Source organism: Neltuma alba, unplaced genomic scaffold (genome assembly GCF_004799145.2).
Source record: "Neltuma alba isolate B1F8T4 unplaced genomic scaffold, ASM479914v2 tig00013459_pilon, whole genome shotgun sequence".
Lineage (NCBI taxonomy): Eukaryota > Viridiplantae > Streptophyta > Magnoliopsida > Fabales > Fabaceae > Neltuma > Neltuma alba.
The window spans coordinates 131,216-159,063 of NW_021637695.1; the positions used below are offsets into that span (position 1 = coordinate 131,216).

General features: G+C 37.9%; 2 protein-coding genes and 1 pseudogene across 2 annotated transcripts; 2 read left to right on the forward strand and 1 right to left on the reverse strand.

The window, feature by feature from the left end:
* Positions 1-466: 466 nt before the first annotated feature.
* LOC114737476 (golgin subfamily B member 1-like) lies at positions 467-14,814 on the forward strand. Its single transcript, XM_028925402.1, is given in 11 exon segments — positions 467-605; positions 979-1,121; positions 3,200-4,087; positions 4,245-5,121; positions 5,124-10,273; positions 11,253-12,120; positions 12,220-12,908; positions 13,524-13,665; positions 13,766-13,847; positions 13,939-14,678; positions 14,760-14,814. Coding segments are annotated over 9 exon segments (8,850 nt in total). The 5' UTR covers positions 467-605; positions 979-1,070; the 3' UTR covers positions 14,042-14,678; positions 14,760-14,814.
* Positions 14,815-15,554: 740 nt separating this feature from the next.
* Positions 15,555-17,309, reverse strand: LOC114737479 (probable sarcosine oxidase). The gene has a single exon (XM_028925407.1). The coding sequence runs from the start codon at positions 17,007-17,009 to the stop codon at positions 15,822-15,824; it is 1,188 nt and encodes a 395-aa protein (XP_028781240.1). The 5' UTR covers positions 17,010-17,309; the 3' UTR covers positions 15,555-15,821.
* A 4,710-nt stretch (positions 17,310-22,019) lies between these two features.
* On the forward strand, positions 22,020-25,685 carry LOC114737475 (serine/arginine-rich splicing factor RSZ22-like; annotated as a pseudogene).
* The last annotated feature ends 2,163 nt before the right edge of the window (positions 25,686-27,848 follow it).

The window sequence follows — 27,848 nt, forward strand, 5'->3', positions numbered from 1 at the left end:
AAAGGTAATAAAATAAATAACAAATTATACCATCAATCAAATATACTTAATGAATAATATGGTTTATTATTCAAATTTCATATGATGCGTCAACATATATAATGGTGCTTAATATTGTGCACTTTTTTCAATAAAAACAAAGACAGCGCCTGTGCAAATATATAAAAACATCTTTTTTTTAAAAAAAATTTTTTTTGCCAACTAATAAAGAATTTTGTTCTTATGATGTTAATCGTTAAATATTGATCGCTATGTTGACTGGAAGGATCCAAGATTCATACAACTTTGGCGCACGCGGACAAAAGTTCAAAAGCAGGGGATGAATGAAACCATGACCCGCCCCCGCCTAAACAGAACAAATAAACCGGATTCATTTTTTGTTTTTATTCTTCACAAATTTTATTAGAATATTAGATTATGCGATTTACGTTTGACGTTGCTTCATAACAATTTCCCAGCGGAGAAAATAACGCTGTAGTTAGATCTCGCAAACACCTCTTCCCTGCACAGGAAGTTCCGATTCCTATTGGAAACTGCAGCATCGCTTTTAGCATTTCGGATGTCATCTCCTGCGCCGTCGTTCCATGGCCTAGCTTCCGATCAAGGTACTCCTCTCTTCCTACATTCCACCTTGCTATGTTTTATCTGTTCTCCGTTTCTCTCTTTTGATGGAGTCTTTGAGGATAATAAACACGACGGTCGGGACTTCCCGCCGTTTTCCTGGAATCTTGCTCCGTGGAATTTCAAACCAGCAGGCTCTGTTCTGTTTGGTCGAGCGGAAGATGCCGCAATACTATAGGCGATTGAAAATATTGGGTCCCTGTGAATCATTACTGTGATATTTATTTCTTTAAATATTTACTCTGTGTCGAATCGTAAATTTTGCAAGGTATAGTTTCCTCTGGTTGTGGACGAGCAGGGGTGTTCTGGATTATCATATCACTGGCAATAAATCGCAGTTATTCTTTCATGGTGCAGCATAAGAGGAGGATCTCAATGGTGTATGGGACTCAGCTGAGGTGATTGTCGCAGTCACAGTGGGGGGCAACAACGGGGTGGATCGGATTCGGATGGACAAGAGCAAGAGCCGTACCGATCTACTCGCGGCAGGAAGAAAAAAGGTATCTATCCAGTGCCTATGTATTTTCAAGCTTGTTCAATTATCGTCTGAGTAAATGTATGAAAATTTTCATTCAAAAAAACCAGTAGATATATAAATTTGGCTTAGTCACAATCGTGTGTATATCTGTTTAAATGAAAATTCTAACTCTACTTCAAGTCTACCCTAACATTGTTCTGTATTTCCTCTAACCAACTTGACTAAGATATATTTGTTCCGATAGAATCTCCTGCCAGAGTTCAACAAGCTTAATAGAAGCATTCTATTTATTAATACGAGAAACGCAACTATCACTCTTTTAACTTTGGGTTATTTGCAAACTCTTTCCTTAACCCTTGAAGAAGGCTCAAGTGAACTATGACCCTTAAGGACACAGATCTTTTTGTTCAGTATCTCGTTAAATATCGCACTTGGCTGTTTCAGTTGTCAAGTAGCATACCCCCGCTAATCTTTTAGTCAAGTTATAAGCTTTGAAAGTTCCATATGACTTTCGAATCACCGGGGATTGCAGTATTGAAAGATTTTCTGTGACAGTTGGAGTGATGTGGAGCGCAAAATTGGATGGGAGTTCATTTTATGATTTTCAAATTGCGCTTAGGGTTCCTATTCGGGGGTTAGAGTTGTAGGCATTTTTTTTACTGACTCTAGGTCGGGTTTAAGAGATGAAATCAAAACACTTTCAGTATTTTTAACTTTGGATAACCAACTCAGAAATAGAAATTTTAAGAAAATTACCCTGGATTTCATGTTACAAAACCGAGGACAGGTAGAGGCACCGAAAAATTTATATTTACAAATTAAATTTAACTATTTATTTTTTACAAATCTGGCTTTAGAAGTCAAATTTCTGAAAAATTAAATTCCTTGGAACCTCTTTATATTTATTTTTTTACCTTTTTTTTTTAAATTTTTCTATTTCTTATGCCATTGTTTTTTAATCTCTGCCCATCAATTGAGAAAAGCATTGAGTACCATGATGTTTTAAATTTGGGGGACGAGTCTGAAAATTTATTTATTGAATTTCCCATGGCACTTGCACGTGCCAATTTTTAAAATAAATTATTTAGTGATTTAATGAAATATATAGTGAATGAAGAATTTCAATTAAACTTTGAGTTTGGCTACGACTAAATAGATATTCAGTTAGAAATTTACGCGCGAATGTGCCAGTAGAGTTGGTACTTCTGTAATGCCATTTTAGGAGGGACGATGTTAGACCGAGCTACTTCTCTTTCATTTTCAGGAATTGTTTTGATAACCAAGCTCTACTTACATGATAGCATTGCAAGACCCGAGTGATTTTCCTTCCACTTTCTTAATTCTGATGGCTGATGGAGTGGGGGTTGGCTGAGCGGAAACATGTTAGCCTGGGGATTCAGAAATTATTGTCGAATCATTCTGACTGGCCTCTGCCATGCCTTCCAAAGTTTAACTAAATTCTACATTTAGACTTATGCATGCTTTCGGAATTACCAAAAAATTATGCGATTCACACAAACTAATCCAAATGATGAATCTCATTCAGCTGTTCCTATTCTTTACGAAAGGCTGATGAATAATCTAACTTAAGTTTAACTTTCAATATTCTAAGTTTGCTTTCTTGGGACATACAAGTACATAATTTCATCTTTCTTCCTATGATTTAACTTGAGTTTGACCATAGTTCAATATTATTCAGTTGGAAATTTTAATGATTAAATATGATGCCATTCAAGTTTGGAATGATCTGAGCTAGATGTTGTTATGCGAGGGATTCAGAACTTATCGTGAAGCTATTCTGATTTGCTTCTTTTTTATGCCATAAAGTTTAAATATATCATACAGATTTAGACTTCAGATATTTATTATGTAGGGATCACCGTTTTACTCTCGAAGATAAACAACAACAACAACAACAATCATCATCATCTTGGTGTTGAACTTCATTCAGCTGTTCATATTTAAACATTATTTTCATAGGATATGAAAGTATATAACTTGTTCTCTCTTCCTATGGTTCCTTGACTACCGATGTAAAGAATAGAGAGGAATATCCGCAGTCCTTTGATTTGAATTTTTATTGTTATTTCTTTTCCTCAGCTTCAGCAATTTCGTCAGAAGAAAGACAGTAAAGGGGGAAGTAGCCATGGAAAATCTTCGAAAAGGTCTGTTAAGTCTGGAAAAAATGAGCCTGACGCTGAAGGAGTTACTGGTGGCTCTATATCAACAGCATCATCTCACCTTACCGAGGGGAATGTCGAAACTAACGCTGATCCCTATTTGGGTATCAAAGAGGTTTCAGAATCAGAGTCTTTGGGAAACTCGCTGACTCCTGACTTTAGTGCTTCTTCTGTTGATTCATCATCGGCAATCAGTAATGACACAGGCGTTCAATTGCAATTGGCTTCTAATACTGAGTTAGCACTTCAGCCTCATCGGGGCGGTGAACGTGAATCTGAGGTGTTAGTCCCAAACGAAGAGGAAACTACCGAGGATATTGGTGTTGACATGTTGGAAAACGTCCCTCTGAGAACTTTTCATGGTCCTGTTTCAGAATGTGGAACAACGCTTGACCATATATCAAGTCCTGTTGACATGTTGTCCGTACCTGCTCCAGTAACCACTGAAGCGGGAAAGTCTTCTAGAGTTGAAAGAGAGAGCAGAGATGCGGAGGAATCCTTTATTTTGTCAGGGGAAATTCCTAATACGTCCGAGTCAGTTAAAAATGGAGGGGAAAGCACTCAAGATGTCGGCACTGAAATGGTGAAGGACCTGTCTGAGACAACTTTGCTTAGCCTTGGTTCTAAAGGTGTCACAGTGAATGACCATATGTCCGCTCCTGTTGACATGACGTCCGTACCTGGTCCAGTAACCTCTACAGCAGGCAACGCTTTTAGACTTGAAATTAAGGGTGAAGATAAGCAGGAAGCTTTGCTACTATCTGAGGATATCCCTAATTCATCTTTGATGAAAGCAATGGAAGATCAGGTAACAGATGTAGGTTGTGCTCTTCTCTTTTTTAACCTCTTTAATTTTAGGCTTTGACTTTTGATATGGGGGGAATAATTGGGAAGGATGGGTAAGCTGATGTGTGGATTTGATGTATAATTATGTTCTCATTTGTTGCTGGGTAGGGGCAATGCAGGAAGCTGATGGTCTGGATAAAAAGCAATATGGTCAAAGCAGTCATATGCAGATTGATAGCCAGAAGAATCTCAAATTGTCTGAGGTTGGTGAGAGTGCTCGGTTTGTGTCAGGACTTGCTTTGGATGACAATAAAATAGAGGAGGCATCTCATGAAGCAGCCCAAATTGGCGAGGCAGTTGAAGCTTCATCATCTCTTGAGGATGTCACATCCAGTAGGCGTTCAGATTCTGCTAAAGGGAAGGACAATGAAATTGCAATTGCTGGACATGTCAAGAGAAATCTGGAAGGGGATCCACTGCCGGGTTCACCTCGTGTTGGACTGCAAATGCTTCTTCCTTCCAGTGATGAACAGAGTATGAAAGAAGTAGTTTCTAGTAGTGACAGGGGACTAGAGGAGAGGCTTGACCAGCAAGATTCTCCGGCTCAGTCGTTATATGTGGAGAAAAGCCATGAATTTCCAATGGGAGTTCAAGAGACAAACTTGGCCGGACCATCGGTTGTTTCTCCGACATTTGATGTGAGCTCAATCAATCTCTTGCAGCTGACAGAACTTATAAGGGGACTTGGTGAAGAAGAGTACAACTTTCTGCTTAAGTCAAGTAGAACATTTTCTAATGCAGATCCTATATTCAGCACCTTAATTCTAACAGATCATGGTTTTTGTGAAGTGTTCGAGAGACTCAAAGAAGAGTTATTTCTTGCTGTTTTTATGAAAGATTTATTCAATTTACAATTGGCTGAACAATTGGAGCAACAACTGGTGTCTGACAACCGGAGTTATCAGTTGATTAATGAACTATCTGAGCTTCACGCTTTATGTAGTGCAGTTAGTGAGAAGAATCAACTACTTGCTGAAGAACTTTCAAATTGTCGTCTTGACTGCATGATATTGCCAACAAGAATGCAGAATTGCAGAAGAAGTATGCTTCTGCCGAGGCAGAGATTGAAGCACTCTCTGCTAGAGCACTTGAGTTGCAGAATTGTTATGAAATTTCTCAGAAAGATGCACTTGATCTGTCTAGAGAGCTGGATGACTGTAGAGGGTCGATTACGGTTTTACGTGCAGAAAACAAGGGCATGAATGAATCAGTCGCGTTAATGATTGAAGAGAAAAAGAAACTTGTGGAGGAAAAGGAGTTTCATCTATGTGAAAGTCAGAAGCTGTCAACAGAATTAGCTCTTTTGACCAGCAAGAATGCAGAACTGCAAAACCAATGTGTTTCTGCCAAGGTAGAGACTGAAGAACTTTATGCTAGAGTATTTGAGTTGCAGAATACTTGTGAAACGTCTCAAAAAGATGCGCAGGATCTGTCTACGGAGCTGGTTGGCTGCAAAGGCTTGGTCTCAACTTTACAAGCAGAAAATAAGGAAATGAATGAATCGGTTGCATCAATAATTGAGGAGAAAAAGAAACTTGCAGAGGAAAATGAGTATCATCTACGTGAAAGTAAGAAGCCGTCAACAGAATTAGCTGATGTCAAGAGTTCAGTGGAAGGACTAAAAGCTGAAAATTTAAATCTAAATGGGAAATTGTCTTTGGTGACTGAAGAGAAGAATAAGATTGAAGCCGAAATTCAGCATCTCTCCCATGAAATTGACAGGCTATCAATGGAGTTGGTTGAGAGTAGAGAGTTGGCGGCAAGTCTACAGGTAGAAAACTCTAACTTAAGTGGGAGCCTTGCACTGTCAGTCGATCAGACTAAAATGCTTGAAGAGGATAAAGAAGCTGTTATTCTTGAGAATCAAAGACTCTCGTCTCAGATTATTGTTTTTCAGGAGCAGTTATCTATAGAAATTGAGAAACTAATGAAGTGCGAAGTTGAACTTGAAGAGGCCACATTGCAGCTTGAACAAGTCACCAAGGAGAACTTCTTTGTGAGAAGCACTTTGGATGCGCATAAGGCTAACGCAGAAGAAATTGGCAATAAATACAGCCAACTGCTATCTCAATATGATGAGCTCTATAGTCGAGCACAGATGGCAGGGCAGAGATGTGAGGACCATCAAAGTAAAATTACAAAAGATTCTTTGCCTGTCCTTTTGGAGCGAGATGGAAAAGGGGATCCTGGGGAGCCATCATTGAATCTACTTGAACACGAGGACTTTTATAGCTCTATTGGTTTTGTTGCTTTGAAGATGCGTCTGGATGAGATGGAGAGTATTTTGGAGAAACTAGAAAAGGCAACTGATCGGTTACATTCTCATTCGGTATCACTTGGTCGGTCCCCCGGTAAAATTTCCTCAGCTGGGGTTTCAAATTTGATAAAGGCCTTTGAATCGAAATCACAAAAAAATGAACTTGAGGTAGAGGAAAATGATCCCAATGAGCGTCAGGTACCACCCGATCCATTTATGTCAGCCAAAGGGAAAATTGGAGACTTGAGAGCGTCGGTTACAAAATGGAGATTGGATGTTCAAAACGCTGGTGTATTGTTTAAGGAGGAGCAAGATGGTAGGAAGAGTAGTGAAGCCAGGTGTATAGAACTCCAAGATCTCTTCGAAACATTGAACCAACACTGCTTGAATTTGGAAGTATCCAACATTGAACTTACTGTTCAATATGAAGTCTCCAGGCAACTTCTGGTAGACACACAAGAAAGTAAATGTCATCTTGAAAAACTCTTTGAAGCTTTAAACCAAGAAGATGTCCTTCTCAAGGCCAAACACGTTGAGCTTTGTGAAAAGCTTGGAAATTGCAAGTCGAAAATCAGCAACTTGATTACTGAAATAAATGGTGTGCAACAAAGTTCAAATGAGATGGCTTCTACTATTGGTATTCAACTTGAGAATTTGCAGAAGGAGGTGGCAGATAGGGCAATGTTTCTTGAGCAAGGTTGGAATACCACAGTTGTCGGGATTGTTGAAGCAACTAGGAGACTGGGTGAATCAGTTGGGGAGGCTTTGTTAGCAAACACCTCTGTTGGTTCCCTTGATGGTTTGGATGTCAATCATCGGCTTGTAGTTTCAGTTAGTGCAGCCACTGAATTGATTGTTGATCTTAAGAAGAAGCTTGAAGCTACTTATACAGAACATGAAATGATGCGTGCCTCGGTAAGAGAAGCGAGTGCGAAATGTGATGATTTGCTTGAGAAGAATGATCTAGCTGTCAGTATATTGCATAAGATTTACAGTGACCTGGGGAAACTTGTTCTTAACCACGTCGGACCAGTGGATGAAAGGATGGTTGATATACCAAGTGATGCATTGCTTGATCCACTGAACTATGCCAATTATGAGCCCATAATGCGATCTCTTGAGGGTATAATGATGGAGAAGCTTGAACTTGAGTCTGTTTCCATGGCGGTAAAGTCAGAATTAAGTCGCAGGGAAAAAGAATTGGAGGAATTGAGCTTTAAGTGTGTTGGCTTAGATGTTGTTAGTAATATGATTGAAGATATTGAAGGTGTGCTGCATGTAGAAGATACTGATACCAAACTAAGTAGGCAACCCCTCCTTCATCTCGCATCTTTGGTGTCTAGTCTTGTTCAGAAAACTAGTGAGGCTGACATGCAGGCACGAATAGCTAAAGAGGACTATGGATCTAAGACGCTGGAACTGACTGAATTACATGCAAAGATCCATTATTTAGATGCTTTACATATTGAGCATGAAAACGAAACCTTCATTCTCAAAGAAAGCTTACGTGATGCGGAGGAAGCTCTTATTGCTTCTCGTTCTCAGTTATATGAGAAAACAAGGGAACTGGATGAGTCAGAACAGCGCGTGTCTTCTATTCGGGAGAAGCTTAGCATAGCAGTTTCCAAGGGGAAAGGGCTGGTTGTACAGCGAGATGGCCTCAAACAATCCATGGCGGAGACTTCCAATGAATTGGAGAGATGCATGCAGGAGTTACAGTTGAAAGATGTTAGAATCCACGAAGTTGAAACAAAACTTCAGACCTATGCAGAGGCTGGTGAGCGTGCAGAGGCTCTGGAATCGGAACTTTCATATATTCGTCATTCAGCTAATGCCTTGAGAGAGTCATTTCTTCTTAAAGACTCAGTTCTTCAGAGACTAGAAGAGATTTTGGAAGATTTAGATCTGCCGGAGCAGTTTCATTCGCTAGATATAATTGAAAAGATTGATTGGTTGGCTAGGTCAGCTGCTGGTAACACATTAGCCTTAAATGATTGGGATCGGAGAAGCACTGCAGATGGAGGTTCTTATTCGAATGCTGGTATTGTTGTCATGGATGCCTGGAAAGATGATGGTCAGCTGCTATCTGATGCTGGGGATGATTTAAGAAAAAAATTTGAGGACTTAAAGAGCAAGTATTATGAGTTGGCCGAACAAAATGAAATGCTGGAGCAGTCGCTGATGGAAAGGAACAGATTAGTTCAGAGATGGGAAGAACTTGTGAACAGGATAGATATGCCTGCACATTTGCGATCCATGGAGACAGATAGCAGGATTGAGTGGTTAGGAAGAGCTCTTGTTGAGGCTAATCATCATATTGACTCACTTCAGATGAAGATTGAAAGATATGATAGCTATTGTGGGTTGCTAAATGCTGATCTGGAAGAGTCTCAAAGGAGAGTATCTGCTCTTCAACAAGACCTCAGGGCTGTTACCTCTGAGAGAGAGTATCTTTCTGAAAAAGCGGAGGCTTTGATGTATGAGTGCAAGAGACTACCAATGCATTCAAAGCAAGTTGAACTTGAAAATGAAAAGTTACATCATGAAATAACTATCTTGGAGGAGAGCTTGGAGCAGAAAGGTGTTGTTGAGGGACAAATTCTCATTATCGAGGGAAAAATCAGCAAATTGCTAGATTTGGTCAGTGACGTCTTGCAGGGATCCATAGCGGAAAACCTGATGTCTAGTAATGGAAGTATTGATTCCTTGGAAGTATTACTTAAAATGCTTGTAGAAAATTATGCAACTCTCTTGTCAGAAAAACTTGCATATGGGGATGCACTTGATAGGCACGGCACACAAAAAGATGATGGAACTCTTCATGAGGAAAGAAACATGGATATGATTAGTAAGGAAGACCCATTTATAGTCAGTTTGAGAAAAGATCTTGAGGAGGCCTTACGTGAATTGATGCATGTGAAGGAGGAGAGAGATGGAAATTTGGAGCATCAAATATCTTTATCTGGTGAAGTTGAAGCCCTGGGTAAGAAAACTGAGGAGCTGCAGGAGCTTTTAAATCAAGAGGAGCAGAGATCAGCTTCTGTTAGAGAGAAGTTGAATGTTGCAGTGAGGAAAGGGAAGGCATTGATACAACAACGAGATAGTCTAAAACAAACAATTGAAGAGATGAATAGCGAGATGGTGCACTTGAAATATGAGATTAGGAATCAGGAAAAAACTCTCGCAGAGTATGCACAGAAGTTCAAAGACTTGGCAACTTACCCAGATAGGTTAGAAGCTTTAGAATATGAGAGCTCGCTTCTGAAGAATCATCTGGCAGAAACAGAACATCATCTGCAGGAGCGGGAATACACTCTGAACATTATTTTGAACAAGTTAAGTGATATTGAGGTTAGCGGTGACAATGACACAGGTGATCCTGTCAAGAAGTTGGAATTGGTTGGGAAGTTATGCTCTGATCTGCATACTTCTGTGTCTTCTTTAGAACAAGAGTCTTGGAAATCTAAAAGAGCAGCGGACCTTCTTCTGGCTGAATTGAACGAGGTTCAAGAGAGGAATGATGCTTTTCAAGAGGAGCTTGCAAATGTGACTGTTGAACTTGCGTATATCAGAAAGGAAAGGGATTCAGCTGAGGCTGCTAAAGTGGAAGTTCTTTCGCATCTTGAAAAGTTATCAGCTCTGCATATAGAGGAAAGAAACAATTATTTTTCTGAGCTCTTGGTATTAAGATCTAGTATGAACGAACTCCACACAAGCTTTGGCGAAATTGGCAAGTTATTGGCTAATGTACTTTTCATGGACTTGGAGTCTTCTCGAAAACTTGAGATTGGTCTTAAGTCATGCTTGAATGACAACAATGCTGCAAATGGGGTCGATTCACATGTCAACAGTGGGTGTGATGGCGATTTACACAAGTCAATTGATAATAAGGTATTGGTATTCTATGAATGCTCGCCAGTCTTTATTCTATGTTAAATGTCTTTCGTATGGTATGTTACAATTTACAAGAACGAGAAATCGAACAAGCCGTGCGTTGTTTTCGGGGTTTGTCCCCCGGGGGGGTTGACTTGACGTTGCCCCCATGTTTGCCATTGCATTCTGCAGTATTTACAAATGGTCTCTCTCTCTCTCTCTATATATATATATGAACCTTTTGCGCTGGAACAAACTGTGTACTGCCCAAAATGCAAGTCACGTCTCAAAAAAAAAAAAGAAAAAAAAATTATCCCGATCCAAAACATGTCATGTTTGGGTGTTTACTGTGCTAATGTTTTCCCCTATTTTGCCCTTGCATTGTAATTAATGTTATGTTAGAATTTAATGCATTTAATAGCGGTGGTGGTGGAAAGAAATGTAACTCTTCTTCCAGATTTAATGAGTTATTCAGTTTTTTGAGTATTTCCTTGATGCGTGTGAAGTTTTCTTAAATATGACATATTTTAGATTCGAGGGAGTATCTACGTAATATTGCAGTCAGTTGCTTTTTGAAATTTGTTTGAATGTAATTTTCTTGACTTAGCCCTCATGCGTTGTTTCATGGGTCCGCCTTATTCTGAGCACTTGAGACTTACATTGTGTTTTTCATGAGTTAAGGTTTTACAGAACTGTGATTAATAATTAATGGTTTTGAAGCTTTTTTTGGTGTTGATGTTCAAATCTGTTCATGGAGGTGTATTACAGAGCTTGCCTCATTAATATATAATGCCATGTTTCAAAAGCAGTTCATACTTTATTCAAAAATAAATGAATGAAAACAAAAGAGAGGTTGCTCATTTAATTTGTTTCCTCTGTGGTGCCTTGTTTGTATCATTTTATCTCTTTTCTTCGATGGATCAATTGCATTCCTACTTTATATTGATTGGGCCTATAATCAATTCTCTCTTTTCATTTTTTTGCAATTATTCTCCAGAAGGAAGCCATATCTGTGGATTCTTGGACGAATTTTGACAAAGTTGATCGTGCTGATGATACTACCATCATTAAAATTTGTCATCTTCTGGGGCATCGGCTGCAAGACTTCTTAATGGATTTCACTTCTCTTAAGGAAAGCTTAAACAGGCACTCGCGTTTAACACAGGAGCAAGAAAGAACTCTTTCTAATCTAGTGGTGACTATTCAAAGAGAAATGACTTACCAAAGAGAGTCATGCGAAGCCTTGAAGAGCGAAATTAGTGAAAAAGACGGGGAACTGGCTGCATTATGTGGGAACGTTGCCTACCTCTATGAAGCATGTACTAACTCTGCTATTGTGATTGAACATGGAAAAGATGAACTTATTGGAAACAAGGTAGCATCTTCGGATCTAGGAATAAATTTGGAAGAAGCATCACTTGTTGATGGTGGAGAACCTTTCAGCGGCCGGGTTCAGTTGATGTCTGAAAAATACATTAAGACTGTAGCAGAGAGATTGCTGTTTGCTGCAAAAGAATTTGCTACTGTAAAATCAGACTTTCTAGATGCTAACCAAAAGGAGATGAAGGCTGCCATAGCAAACCTGCAGGGAGAGCTCCAGGAGAAGGATGTTGAAAGAGAGAGGATTTGCTTGGAACTTGTAAATCAGATTCGGGATGCTGAATCTGCTACTAAGAGTTGCACTCGAGATCTTCAAGCTTCTAGGATTCGAGAGAATAATTTAGAAAAACTGGTGGAAAAGCTTGAGGCTGAAAGGAAGATTTTGGATCAGGAAATGAACAAATTGCAAGATGCACGGTTGACTGCGGTTGAGTTAGAGGAGAAAATCGGATCTCTGACTGATTTGGTTTCTGCCAAAGACCAACGTCTGTTTGCTTGCTTTTTTCTTTTCCTCTTTAACGAGTAAGCTTTTAAAATTTCATTGCATTACAGACTTTTGATGTTTCTATTACTGTTTATTGCAGAAATAGAGGCTCTAATGCATGCACTTGATGAGGAAGAGATGCAGATGGAAGAGTTGATGAAAAAGAGTGAGGAACTTGAACATCTTTGTGAGCGGAAGTGTCTGGAAATCGAGAAGCTTGAAGCCTCTCGTGGTAAACTTATGAAAAAGCATTCCATCACAATAAGCAAGTTTGACGAGCTTCACCATCTTTCTGCAAGTCTCCTTGCTGAGGTTGAGAAGTTGCAGTGCCACTTACAAGAACGAGACGCTGAGATCTCTTTCTTAAGGCAAGAGGTCACAAGATGCACCAACGACATTCTTCTTGCATCACAAATGAACAAGAGAAGTTCCGATGAGATTCTTGAGTTCTTGATGTGGATTGACATGATGGTATCTCGAGAGGGGACGCGTGATATGCATCCTGAGGCGAAAAGTGACAGTCACGTTGATGAATACAAAGAAATGCTTCATAAGAAGCTGATTTCTGTATTATCAGAATTGGAGCATTTGAGAGGAGATGCGGAAAACAAGGATGCTCTGCTACTGGAAGAAAGGAGTAAGGTGGATGAGTTGGCACATAAAGCAGAAGCTCTTGAGATGTCTTTGCGTGAGAAAGAATCACAATTGAATTTGCTTGAAGGTGTGGAAAAGTCTGGAAGGGGAGCTAACACGAGCTCAGCCTCAGGAATTTTGGAGGTTGAACCAGTGGTGAGTCAACCATTTTTTATTGCCGCATTAGTTTTGCGTTCTGAAAAGGAACTTGAGGGTTAATAATTAGTATTCCCTTGGGCAATCTGCCGGGCTAGCTATCTCCTCTGCACTTGTGTGAATAATTTCAAAAGAATGTTGACGCCTGTCATGTGTCTAGACGAACAACTTCGGGAGAGAATAGAGGGTAAGACAGTGGTGGGAGGGCTGGCTGGCACAAGGCAATATTTCTGTTGAGTCTGTCATCCTAGACTTGTTCGTCAAACTTAACATGGTAATTAGATTGTATAGTCAACTTTTTAAACTGCATTACATTCGGAATCCAGATCACAGAGGAACGATAATCAAATATGATTGAAATAAAATTGATTTTTATGCTTAGAGTTTAGATTTTGGCGTTTCTTTCTCTTGCGCCGTTTTCATTAGTGATTGAATATGACAGTTAATGTTTCCTGTTTGAGAGGGAAGATATCCCTTACGCATATGAATGGCGATGAAAAGATTTTAATAGTTTTTCTCATCGACATTAGTGCGATTACGAGAATGATTCTTCTGGGTGGGGGTTTTGTTTGATTTGACATTGAGGGATTAAGTCTATTATTGGCTTCTATGCAGATGGATAAGTGGACAGCAGCGGTGACGTCTGCGACATCTCAAGTTCGTAGTTTGCGCAAAGGCAATAACGATCATGTTGCCATTGCTGTAGATGTAGACCCTGGTAGTACTAATAGGATAGAGGAGGAAGATGACGATAAAGGTAATTCCGCACCATGTACTGTGAAGGGGTTCGTCAACTCGAAGTTCCTTAATTTTGGTTGTTTATTTATTATTCCCGGCTTCTTTTCTTTGTGTCACAGTTCATGGTTTCAAGTCACTTACTTCTTCGAGAATTGTTCCGAGATTTACAAGACCTTTGAGCGACATGATTGATGGCTTATGGTGGGTACACCTACCCTCTCTCTCTCTTTTTCTTTTTTTACATAAGTAAGATTTCTTTAGCATGATGCGATTTGGATTCCCATTCATGCAGGGTTTCATGCGATCGAGCTTTGATGAGACAGCCTACCTTGCGACTTGGAATTATAATTTACTGGGCCATAATGCACTTATTACTTGCTTTTTCTGTAGTCTGAGAAGCTCTGATTCGGAAGCTTACGAGTCAGGTTTGGCTAATCTATTATTAGGTTGGTCTGCTTTATATAATCTGAAGCCAGTCACGGGAGGGGGAGGAGGGGGAGGTTTAACCCTATAGATTTGGGGTTGTTAGCTCCGCCTAAACGTGCAAAATTATAAGGTTTGGTTGTAGAGTATCTCCCTTCCTCTTTGTTCTTCATCTTATGACTCAGAGATATCATCTATTATCAGCAATAAAATGAAAACAGATAGAGTAGTGATCAATAGAAAAGATAACAGTGAAGCAGAGTCACAAATAAGCGTTTTCTAATACTGGGGAAAGAAAAATGAAGAGCATGCTACCCAAACCCTAGTTGTGGGTTGTCAAGAAACAGGAAAATACGATACTTGGGGATTCCTTTACCTTCTAGTATTCTTCGGACATCTTGTAGGAGGACCACATGGGGATAGGAGGTAATTCTTTTTGTACTGACATTTTTTCCCACCATTTATCTGGATAACAATTAGCAATTTCAGAGTTCACCATTCTTTTTGTATCAAATGACCATATCATGACAGTGAAAATTTTGCAGTTTCCAGAATCATATGACTCTTATTGGCCATAATGCGCGACTTGTCTTTGTAGTGTTCCAAGTAGTGAGTCGGCATATTCATATTTCAAGTTGTAACTTTATCTCTAATTGTGGATTGTTGATTTTGGCATTTTATGATTTGCAGGGGAATCAACTTTGACTTTTATACGCATGTTATGTGATATTCTCAGCTTGTGCTTAAAAAAAAAAAAAAAAAAACTGATCGGGACTTTTGTCCGAGCCTCATCTAATTCCAATTGTTAGGCCTGTTGGAATGCAGCAGTCACGGAACCAGCAGCAAATCATTTAGGCTGGGGCCTGGGGGTCATTATGAAACCAGTTAACATATTTTTCACCCCCACAAACTTTTTGTGTTAGTTTGATTTTGTCGAAAAAAATATTATATTTATTACAAATAATTTTTAAAATAATTTAATAATCAGAAAATGTAATTGGAAAACGAATTATAATGTATAATGATCTAAAATTTTTCAAAAATATGAACTTAAAAGGCATACGTATTAATATATTAATTGTATAAAGTTGTCAGGGATATATAGAAAGTTTTGTTTTCGATATGAATGTATATGCCAGCGCATACTGATAATTTAAACCAGAGATAAGATATATCTTCATGTTTCAAAAGTGATTTTATGATATTCGAGATAAGTGTACGAAAAAAATGTTGTCTTAACTTGTGCAAAAATATTTTTTTAACTAATTTATGTGTTTTCCATATGTTTTTAAATTGTTTATAACTTTGCTGAAACAATTGAAAATAACTCAACAAATATAATTTAACATCTTATGAGTAGCAAATAATTCTAATAGGTACTTAACGTAACGTATTGTTAACTAAATCCATTTAATCATACATGTGCATGATCATCTAAAGTCAAAATTGTTGCAAAGTATACAGATAAGACGTGGGAGCATAGAATTGTAGAATAATACGTCTTGAATTGCTGATTTCACACATGCATCATGCGTGTATTACCAGATTAATAGGTAGGGATAACACACTCAGCCTAGAGACAGCAAAAACCAAACCCCAAGTTGCTATTAACAGCATGCCATATACACTAGAAGTGATAGCCAGTTCAAAGAAACAGACATAATTTGTCCTCTATTTTATATATCAAGTCAATATTTTATTAAGAGGCCCACAGCACTGCACACCAGGAGCCCGCCCCAAGGACTTCCCTACCTACAGACGGCAAATCTGGATGAACCTCCCGATCCTAAAAGGACTAATATCAACCCCTTTTGCTTCCCCCTCCACCACAAGATCCGTCAATATCCGCCCTATCACCGGAGCCATCTTGAACCCGTGACCCGAAAACCCGCCTCCGACCACCACATCCTTCCCGAACTTCCCGCCCAAGAAATCGATCACAAAATCCTCAGTGGGCGTCACCGAGTACATGCATGCTTGTTTCACCACTGGTTCACTCGAATCCACTAAACCCGAGAACGTCCTGTCCAGCCATTTCTTCAACACATCCATCTTCGCCCCGGAGCCCCACGGCCTCTTGTCCGGGTCGCATGGATTCCCTCCATGCACCGCCACCTTTATCAACCCCGGAAACTCCAGCGTCGGAGTTCCGTATATGTACGTCTCCCCGTAGCTCGCGAACGTCGGAAAGTCGCCGCCGAGGGCGTATTTCGCCTCGTGCCCCCCCTTGATCCTCCAATAACACACATGGGTCTCCATGGGTTGTATAGGCAGTTCAATTCCACTAACCGCTTTAACTAACTTCTTCATCCAAGCCCCAACCGTCACTACACATTTCTTACCCCAAAACCTTTCGCCGCCTGCCGTAAAAACCAGCACTCCCCCGTTTATGTTGTCTCTCTTAATATCTATGATTTCGGTGTTGTCCCTGAGAACGGCGCCGTTTTTGTATGCTAGTGTTTGATACATGGCCGTTGCTTTTGTCGGCTTTAAGACCCCCCCGAGACCGTTAGACACGCCGAGCCAGTCGTCCGGGATGGAGATGAGGCCGGAGAATTTCTGCACCACTTGATCACTGCGGAGGACTTGGTGCGGGACTGAGTGTTTCCGGCAGTTGGCGATGACGGCCTGGAGATCGGGGTCGTCAGCGTGGCCCATGTCAAAATGATGGGCGTCGTAGTAGACCTGGTAGCCGATTTGGGCCTCGGCTTCTCGCCAGAGCTTGTAGGACTCCATCACCAATGGGTAGTAGTAGTCCTGAGGGTAGGTGGCGCGTATGGTGCGTGTCTCTCCATGAGACGACCCTCGGTGGTGCAAGAAGTCGTACTGGTCCAGCAAAAGAGTCTTCAGGCCTCTTTTCGCCGTTTGGTATGCGGCGGAGCTGCCCATTACGCCGGCTCCGACTATGATCACATCGAAACACTCGCCGGAAACACCCATTTGTCTCTGATATCGCTCTCTGTTCTCTCAGCCTCAGTGAATATGATATGTCTCTATAGGACAACTATGGGGTGTGGTGGTATCTTCTTAAATAGAGGGAGCCTTTTACTAATTACTACTCACTGTCCTGACTTTTACAGAGGAATCTGGCAAAATGCAAAGAGACCAGATCCTGGTGGGAGAAGCGTTTTTGTTGGTATTTGGGACTTTTTATCCTTTTGGCTTCGTGTCGTGAGATGGTTCTATGTTGATATTGATGTGTACGTTATGGATCATTTCCAGCCTCTGATTCTCATGCACAGCTAAGCATGATTTGTAGCAAACTTTTTATGGTAAATCCAAATCCTCGCTAACTATTTCTAATTATTTGTTTGGTCTGGTCATTGTGCGTACTGATGGCTATCCAAATATCGCGTGCAATCAGGGTAAAATATGGAATTGCTTGTGCTTACTGCATTTTTCTGTTTTTAGTCTTTGACAAATAATGAGGATATAAAGAAATATTTTGTGAGGTTATCACAGAATTTAGCAATAAATTACATTCAACTTGGGGGGGAAATATTCGCTCGGTGCAGATCAGATTCTGTATATGCATTTGTTTATTGAACATTGATTCCATGAGATTCCTCGTAAAAACGTTTTCCATATCCTCGGACATTGGAATCAATAATCAATAATATATCTAAAAGCAGAAAGGTGATTAATTATGGCGATGACTTGATTGGAGCAGTTGTAATATTTTACTTCACACGGTAAAAGCTGGCGGACGTAAAAGGAATGTGGGGATAAATTCCATGGTGGATCCACGTTGGAAGGTCATACAATTATTCAGATATGCAGAAGTTAGCTGGCCGTGTGTGTGTAGATTACAGCGCAGGTCTACGTGGAGCCGATTCATAGAAGCCTCCTCAAGCTCAAAAAATAATAATGAAACATAGACAACTTGTTGCTCATCGTTTACTAGTTTAATCATCCATTTTAGTTATAAAAGACTGCATTATTTTATCTTTTCACAAATATCCTCTCACTAAATATTATATTTCATCACTCTTATTCATGCGTGTAAGTTACTTACAGCAGAAAAATCTGGCCCTGAATATAAGTTAAGGGTAATTAATGACATTTTTTAAAATTTTATCCATATTGAACACAATAAAAAAATATGTGGGAGAATTTAATACCCTTTCTTAATAAGGGCAAAAATAAAAAAAATTATTCAATTTAATGTATTAATTAATATGTGAGAATACGATGTAAGTGACTTACCAGAGTGATAGTTAGAAGTGCTCACCTATCAAAACATTAAAAAAATATTGATTATTGCTTAAATTTTGCAAATCAATCAAGAATACCAAAATCTTGTAAAAACTGTGTTATTATAGGGGAAAAGAAGGAAGCGAGTACTATAAATTTACTGCACTAACATGGATAAGTAATTTGTATAATAGTAATATTTATTAATTTTTTTTAAATTATTCTTATAATTAACTAACTTATTTAATTTTTTTAATTTAATTAAATTAATTAAATAGATTTATATTAATAACGTGCACAGAACATCTGATGGGGCTTGCGATGTTGACGCCAGCTTTAGAGTTGGCACGCTGCCAGCAAGGGACAGATGTGACCTGAATGCACAGACAAATTGGTATAGACATGCGTTTTTAACTTTTTTTTTTTTTTTTTACCAGCAAGACGAATTCAAATTAGGCGAGAGGAGAGGACAAGTTGACGAGAGCGTGACAAGAAGCAGTTTCACGTACGGGACCAGACCACCAAACCAACTTGACACGTCACAACGACGTGAGATATTATGTGTGTGTGTGTTTTATATATATATATATAATCAACAGGCAAAGGTACACCACTCGACGGCTTCCATCATGACTTGCTTAAGGTTACGTCTGCTTCGCTTCAGTTCAGCACCTGATACGCCCTACCTTGTGAAAATTTTATTTTAATTAGTTTAATTACTTTTTTTAAAAAAAGTATTATTTTCATAAAATATCATCTTAAATCTAAGTTATCCTAATATATGCAATTAATAAGAAATAATGTTGACGAAAAAGATAGATGTGCGGTGCAAAAGAAATTAATATTTTATATTTAGAACAAAACTTAACACCTAACTAGTTATTATATTACCTCTGATTCGTAATATAGAAGTTAATTGGTTAATTTGAATAAATTAAGAAATTTTTTTAAGTTAATTATTTATAATAATTAGAAGTTATTTTTTTTAAATATCATTGTTAATTATGTATTAGTTAAAATTATAACATTTAATAAATAAAATTATGTGTGACTACTATAAAAACTATATTTAAAAAATAGATAAATATAAAAGATAAAATAGATTAAAATCTTATATTTAAAATTAAATTAAAAATCAAAATAATTTTTATATTAAGAATTAGAGGTGGTATTTTATTTATTAAATTTATAAATTTTTTATTAAATTCTTTTTAAGATTAATGAAATACTCCTCCGGTCCTTAATATAGGACTCAATTGTTGAGTTAGTTTTGATTCTAAATATAAGACTCATTTGTCATATTTATCAATTTTCTCTAAATTACCCCTATGAATACTCGCTCAACCATAATCAAGTAGAAGAAGAAGATGGGATATTAAGAAAGATGATTATGGTATTTTAGGAAAAATGTGTCACATTTCTTATAATTAACTAATTTACCTAACTTCCTTAATCTAATCAAATTAGTTAAATAAGTTTTATATTAAGAATCAGATGAGTAGTTTTTAATATAATTTGAGCACATTAATAATGCACATTTTGTATTGTTGGCATGAGTAGTGGCAGGGGAGCTGGAGGCGGCGGCGCCCACAGCGGGGCAAGAAGACCTTACATATTGTCGTCTAGCAAAACGGCGTGGTTGTACATTTTTTATTATTAGTTTTTGGATGCCTTTGTCATTTGTGAACCTCCGACTCTCACTTTCGCCGTCACTTCCATTCACCTGTTCTTCTTCTTCTTCGGATAAACCTAAAAAACCACGCTCAACTATGTACTTCTCTGCTCTGCTCAGGTACTCCCCAAACGGAAGCAGGATAGCTAATTTAACCACACCCCACAATGCACATGTTAATGGTTCTGTTTGAATTCGTTGTAAAGAAAACTTATTTTTAATATAATTTTTAGAAAAATTAGATTGAATAATATAATTTGTGTTTAGATTTTTTTTTTATAAAAATTAGTTTGTAAAGTAAAAAAGTTACTTGAATTATAATTGAATGAATAAGTTTAATTTGTAGAATAACCAAAATAAGTATGACTTTTATTAAATAATAAAAATGATTAAAATTATAAATGTACAAAATATAATAACTTTAAATTATTATAATAGAGAAAAGTTATATTGAATGAATAAAATATATTTAAATTAGAAATCATAGTAATGTAAAAAAAATTTTAAACCAAATAATATTACATAATCAGATAGATGATATACTCTACATAATTTATGTAAATATAAAATATAAAAAATTAAAAATTAAAATATTTATAAAAAGTATTAAAAATTATTTCACCTAAGAGAATATTAAAAATAAATAACTAAAAACTGATTAGAAAGTATAAAAAATATATAGAGAGAAGCGTAAGAACAATACAAACATAATGACAAAAATGTCTTCTGATTCTAAAAAGCTACTTTTACATAAGTTATATGTAAGTTTTAGATGCTATTAGAATCATGTTTAAAAAAAAAACAACTTTTAATCCATAAGTTAAATTGCTCAAAAACTATTATAAACAGCTATTAAATTTAAAAACAGACTTGTCAAATTACTTTTTTTTTTTCCCAAAGCGTCTAACCAAAGAGGCATAATATATCTATGTTGAGATTTATTTCAAACCCAGTAGGTTAATTATTACTATATCGTGTTCAAATTATAAGATTTTATTTATAATTTATAAATAAGATTTTATAATTAAAATATGAGGTAATCCTTCTTTCACCTGTCCCATCGTGCAAGATAACCCGTGTCCTTCTCATTTTAGTGTTAACTATTTGTACGATTTCTTAATTAATGATCATTTAGCTTCTGTGCTAAGGGAGCAAAATGTGTTCTGGTGAGCACGTGAAATTTCTCCAGCGATATTGACGGGAAAAGAAGTTTTCTTTTTCTTTTTTTAATATGGAAGTGATGTGACCGTAAAATACGTGTGTGTATACACGATCCAAACAAAAAAAAAAAAAAGTTGTGTGTATAACGAGGAAAGAGGCTTTCCACTTCCCATGAGATTACAATTTGAATAGCCTAGATTTTATATTATAAAATTATAAATCAAAAGTTAATTTTTTTAAAAAAGATAAAATTAAAATTAAGTAAATTTTAACCCGGATGATTTGAACAACAATAAAAATATTTTATTTATAATTTTATAAAATATGAAATTTAAACGGTTCAATTTGTGATAAAAACAGAGGGAGAGAAAAGTGGAGAAACCCCTCTGTATAACGGCATCTATAATTGTACAGGCCTACCCAGATTCCTCGTGATTTAAAGAATATACCTTTGCATATAATAAAATAAATGCATGATTAATTGATTATCATAGATATTCCTCTCAATTATCGGGTCATTGCTCTTTTCAAAAGGAAAATTGGACGGATGTACTGTTGACCCCACCACGATAATTCCATATTCGTGATTTGTAGGGCCCACGGTACGCACTTTGAAATTAATGAGGCAAATGTTAGTATCGGACCCTACCCACTATACGGCGTGAAAGATCCAACTCCAACTGGCGTCGTCAATTTGATAAAGTTCATGTCACCATCATGGGACTAACGTACCCTGCTCTTCACAGAGCTGTGTTGTAACTTTTCCCGCCGTTAAAAGAGATCGTCCAGTGCTCTAGCGTCAGCCTGCTTTGATGTTCTTTACGGGAAAAAAATAGTTTTTTAGTCCTTAAAATTTTGATTAACTTGAGTTCCTCAATTATGATACAGGATGACTCACTTCCTAACTCTGACTTGTTTGAAACTCAATCCATCTATTTATTGATTTTTTCGAAGAACATGGCACAAAGAGATGTTCTTGCATGATGAGATCCCTTATGTTCTTAATAGAATTAGTGAGAAGGTGATTCTATGAAAGTTTGTTGCAGGTAAGAATCGTCGTTTTAGAAGAGTTGTAGTAAATATGCACTCCGAGGTATTTTTCATTCCAACAAAGGTTGATGCCTTTAATGATGCTGGAAAGTTTAGCTGTTTTGGTTAAAAACCAAGGTCAATGTTGTCATCAGGACAATTTTACAATCCCTGCTCCTGCAATTTATATATAAGGAAAGTCAAATTTCCATATGAATTAGAAGATTAGTAAATCAGTCGATCAGGAATTAATATTTCAACGACAGTTGGCAAAAGTATCAATTAATAGAGGAAGGCCTTTTGCATAGCCCAAAGGCCGAGCTTGAAGTGCAACCAAGATTCGGTCATTACGCAAAGCCCATGAGCATTAAATTTGGAGGAGCCGAGTTTAAAATAAATGCCACACTCAAAAGAATCGAAGAGCAAACGGTGCGGCCGCCGGCGGTTTTTTAAGTTTTCCTTTTTCGCGGTTCTTAACATCAGGTTTAGATCTCTCTTCTTTTCTGTCCAGTTGACGATCATTCTCCTTCATAAGGTCGATTTTGATGGAGTTGATCGAGGCTTTTGTCTTTTGGTTGCAGAATTTTCTCGAGTTTCTCTGTCAAATTGGTTTAATTGTATTGTCTCTTACTGGCAGGTTTCATCAAAACACTGAAACGATTACCCGTGTTTATGTTGGTAACTTGGATTCCAGAGTTACTGAGAGAGAGCTTGAAGATGAATTTCGTGTATTTGGAGTTATACGGAGGTAGCGGGATGGAAAAAAAAATGCTAACTACTAATTATATTGCAAGTTATTTCCATGTTCTAGAAATATAAAACGAATATTAAGATTCAACTATGGTGTCCGGGGCGGTAACGTGTCGTATGTAATGGTTAGTAGTCTTCTCGAGACTGTTTGCAATCGGATATTATGTATTTGATCATGTGCTTCATTAAGCATGTTATCGCAGTTACTGTTTGATAGCAATTTGATATCTTTCAGTGAACGGAGACTTCATAATATTTACTTTATGCGTATTTGGATAACAATCTATACTTTTTTTTCTTTTCATTTTTCCCGCCAAAATATTGTGTGTAGTGTCTGGGTTGCGCGGAGACCGCCTGGTTATGCCTTCATTGATTTTGATGACCGCAGAGATGCACAGGATGCCATTCGTGAATTAGATGGTATGTTAGAAGCTAAAAGAAACAAGGTTGAAATGCTGCCTATTTATCTAAGAATTCTTGAATAATATGTGCTTCAGTTGATGATCAATCATTCTAGTTAAGTGGTCAGCTGAACTCTGGAGAAGCATTTCATGGCAATATTTCCTTTTCATATTTGTTGTTTGGAGCAGGTAAGAATGGTTGGAGGGTGGAGCTTTCTCACAACTCCAGAGTTGGCAGTGGTGGTGGAGGTGGTCGTGGTCGTGGTCGCTCTGGTGGCTCTGATTTGAAATGTTATGAGTGTGGTGAGCCTGGTCATTTCGCTCGCGAATGTCGTACGCGTGGTGGTGCAGGAAGACGACGTAGCCGCAGTCCGCCGAGATACCGCAGGAGCCCAAGTTATGGGCGCAGGTCAGATTGATTCCCATACCTTAATCCTATTGCCATTATTGTTAGGCAAGACACCTTTTTTTCCCCTGAAGAATCAAAATACATGAGAAGTAGTGGTCGTGTACTTGTGTTTTCTTATGATTGTGCATTGTAGCTTGATATTTGTGCTACCTGTATTTTGGAGCAAGTCAGAGAAACCGAATGGTAAATTGCTTTTTAAATTCCAAAACCCCGTTGTCATTCATCATATGGATAAAGCAATTTGGCTGTGTATATTAGAATAAGAAGGAAAAGATTGGTTGTGGTTAAACTCGATGATGATGATGGTTCTTCATTATATGCATGAAGTGTTAAATATTTGTTAAGAGCGATCTTTGCCGTTTCGTTGATATGAAGCAGGAGTTACAGTCCTCGTGGGGATCGGTCCCCTAGGCGACGCAGTTTGTCACCTCGTGGACGCAGCTATAGTAGGTCACCTACTCACCTCCTTACCATGGACCTGAGGAGCTACCATATACAAATGGGTTAGGCTACTTCTCTCTGGACTTTCTAACTCCCTGCTTTACACTTCTCAATTCCTCTCTCACAGGCAACATATGTTTTTTTTTATCCTATCTGCTAGATGTTTAATCATATTGTTTTCTCCCTCATTACTGATTTAGGATTTGAGGTTATTGTATGTATGGTATCTTGTTGGCCTTTCAAGGTCTGTTAGCTAGGCCTCATGACTTAGCAGGATCTGTTTTATTAACAGTAGCATGGTATGAATTGTTCTTGTATTTGTACTGACATGCGTCGCTGAATGATATGTAGAAATGGTCTAAGGGAACGGCACCGCAGTAGAAGCTGATTTTGGAGAGTTTGGAGTTCCCATGGTAAAAGAGGATAGGGAGATTTTGTTGATCTAGTGTGCTTAGATTGCAGTACGAGTTTGTTTAATCAGGCAAAGCCCTGTGCTTCTGGTCTTACATTGGATTAATTTGAATTTCCTAGCTTATGTTCTATTATCTGTGCAGCATACTTGTAGTTATTTCCTTACAGGTAAAAGTGTCTTTTCAAGGAAATTGTTTATCATGTGTTGAGAAAAGTTCCATGTCCTTTTTGTGCTGAGGTCTCTTCTGGTACTGCCACATTGGTTTTATGCGTCTGCATTCAATGGGATGTAATTCTTGTCTGCCCTTCTCTTCAAGTTTTGAATGGTTGGGGGTCCCAGCTGGCTACTTCGCTTCTGTTTCATTTAATCTCTCTCGCTCTCCCCACTTGTGATGTGCGCACCAAAAGCTCTGAACAGTTTCAATTAATATTGGAAAGGGTTGACGGGCTGCATCAAATCAAATACTTCTGGCTGGTACTCATGTTCTACTGAAGCGGGTTTTGGGCTTCTGCCCCATGCGAAAAGAAATCTAAATGGTTGAGAAAATCTGGGTTGAAAATAAAGTTTAGCTGGGATTCAAGAGTTACATGCATAGTAGATTAAGCAGAATTACTGTTATTTTCTGAAGCATTCAACGCCATCCAGTCATTATTCCCAAAAAAGAAAGAAAGAAAGAAATTAAAGAAGGAACCCCGTCGACCTTTGATTTTTTGGACTTGTCTTTTGACGTCTAAAATGCGTTAGTTTGGAACTGCATAGCGAAGCAGCTGTACTGTTCAGGCACAAAGGTCTAACCGTCGGATATTGAAGGTTCTCTGCCCCAACCCTCTGAACTACGTGGTCTTGGATTTGATTGTTGTGGTTGCCTGACGTTTGGTGACCAGTTGGTAACTATGCTAAGGTAAGATGATATTGCTTGAAGATCTTTTGCTGATCAAGAGAGAGAGGCGTCTGTTTGCTTTACTAATTCCAGTTGTGGTTCTCTGTGGGATGATGTTACCGTCAAAATTTGGTTTTTTGATTTGATTCATCATGCATGGGACGCCGCCTGTAAGTTAGGAACTACGACTGGTTTTTCCGTTTGAGATGAATGGGACATTGTTCAGATTACGCAATTAACAATGATCTGTGATCTGTTTTCGTCTCAGATTATCCCCTTTTTATTTATTTCATTTTGGTGTGATGTCCTTCCGGTTCTAGATATAAAACTTATTTTATAGTATAAATTTCATTATAAAATAGTTTTTACATTTAGAAATGGAGGAATATGTAGTTTTTGATTCCATATCTAGGTAGTTTTGGGGGGGCTAGTCGGGGACGAAAATATCTTGTAGTGACTATTATGTTGTAACATTCGCTTGTTACATAAATATACACACGTGCTTAGTGTGCTAAAATAAAATAGAAATAAACTCTCCGATAATCTAATGCATGGGCAATGTATCAAATGTAAAAAAAAAGCATGAACCTTACCCACAAAATCCGGTATAATTGATTAGGGGTGTGCATGGACTAGACTGGACCGGGTTTGTTATCAACCTGAAGTCTGGTCCAGTAAAGACCTCGGGCTGAAAAAAACAACCCGAGGTCTGGTCCGGTCCAGTGCCAACCCGAGGTCGGGTTGGACTGGACTTGGTCCTCTGGACTGCCTGGACCAGTCCAGGCAGTCCAGAGCTAATTTTAATTTTTTTTTTAAAAAAATTTTTCTTCAATAAGAGGCAAGATTGTAACTTACTATATAAAATTTTGCACATATTTTAATTCAAAAGTTATCAAATTTGATCATTCCTTTTCAATTTCCCAATGAAGTCATGTTTTATTAATTAATTCTCATCAATATAGATCTTAAATTGTAGAAAATATATATGCATGCTCATTACTTTGAAAGTTAATAGATAAATCTTAATTATTTGAATAGATAAAAAATTTATATAGAAAAATTAAATCAAATTAAAATTATATAAATAATAATTTAAAAAAATCGGGCTAGACTGGACTGGACCAACTGGTCTGAGGGGTCAGTCCCTAGTCCAGTCCAGCCCGATGAGACCAGTCCGGTCCAGTCTGGTCCAGTCTTGTTTCGGGCCAATTTTTTTTGGACTAGACTGGACCGGGTTTGTTCGGGTTGGACCGGACCATACCGGACCACCGGGTTTTTGCACAGCCCTATAATTGATAGATGATTGAGTCTCTTAAATATGATGTTTTGGATTCGAATATCTCAAGAATATTAGTTTCTAGTTATCGGATTCGAATGTCTTGGGACTATTAGTTTTTAGCTATCAGTTGAGGAATTCTGTCTAGTTTCCACTAAAAAGAAAAACGATCTTCTTGGCTACAAAATCATAAGTAGAATGAGGGATGGGCAGCTCCCTTAAAAGGCATTACTTTTTTTTTTGGGAAAATTTCACTCAAGGACCGCTGAAGGCAATTAACTTCCAAGAGCCCCCAAAACAATCTGAAAAGCCACTGCAGGACCGTGGGGGCAAATTGAAATTAACTTCAAGACCAAAAAGACAGTGTTGCCCCTCAAACTATTACTCTGAAATTTGAAGCCTTTTCTCTCTCTCTCAACTCCCGATATCTGAAGCGCCTCTCCCTCACTCTAAAAATTTCAGTTTGTGCAGCGAAGGAGATCGCTCCCCTCACCTCGCTACTGTTAAATATTTATTTGTGCAGTATTTGTGATCCATTGCTACTAGTATTCCGTCGGTAAAAATAAACAATGCGATCGTGTGAACAGTCAGTAATATATGTGTTTTATTTTTTTCCCTGTTTGTTTGTTATGCTGCTGCTTGTTGTCACGCACTTGAAGCACTTTGTACTCATGGAGCTCGGAACAATACGGATTTTCTTAGTTAAATAAAAGTGATATTTTTAAAATAATTTATAATCAATTGTTAATCCGAAAGATCTAAACTTATTCAAAGAAAAATTTCTGATGGAAATGCGTGTTGAATCTGTGCACAATAAGCCGATGCTCTGGATTATAAGCAATTTATTTTGTATAGTGCTATGAATAGATGGAGAATTTCATGATGGTACTTGGAGGTAAACTGCCCTAAGTACTGAACTTAAACTAGCCAGCGACTATATAAATGTATGAACAAATTAATCGACTTGCACATGGACGTATTTTTATTGTTAATGTATGTATCCTTATTGCAAAGTTCCTAATTCTACTTGTGAACAATCACTTCCAGACCTGTGAATTGATGTGTTTAATTTTTTGAATGAAATAAATCTACTTGCAAAAGGACGTATTTCTATTGTTAACGAGTGTATCCGTGTTGCAAATTTTCTAATTTCA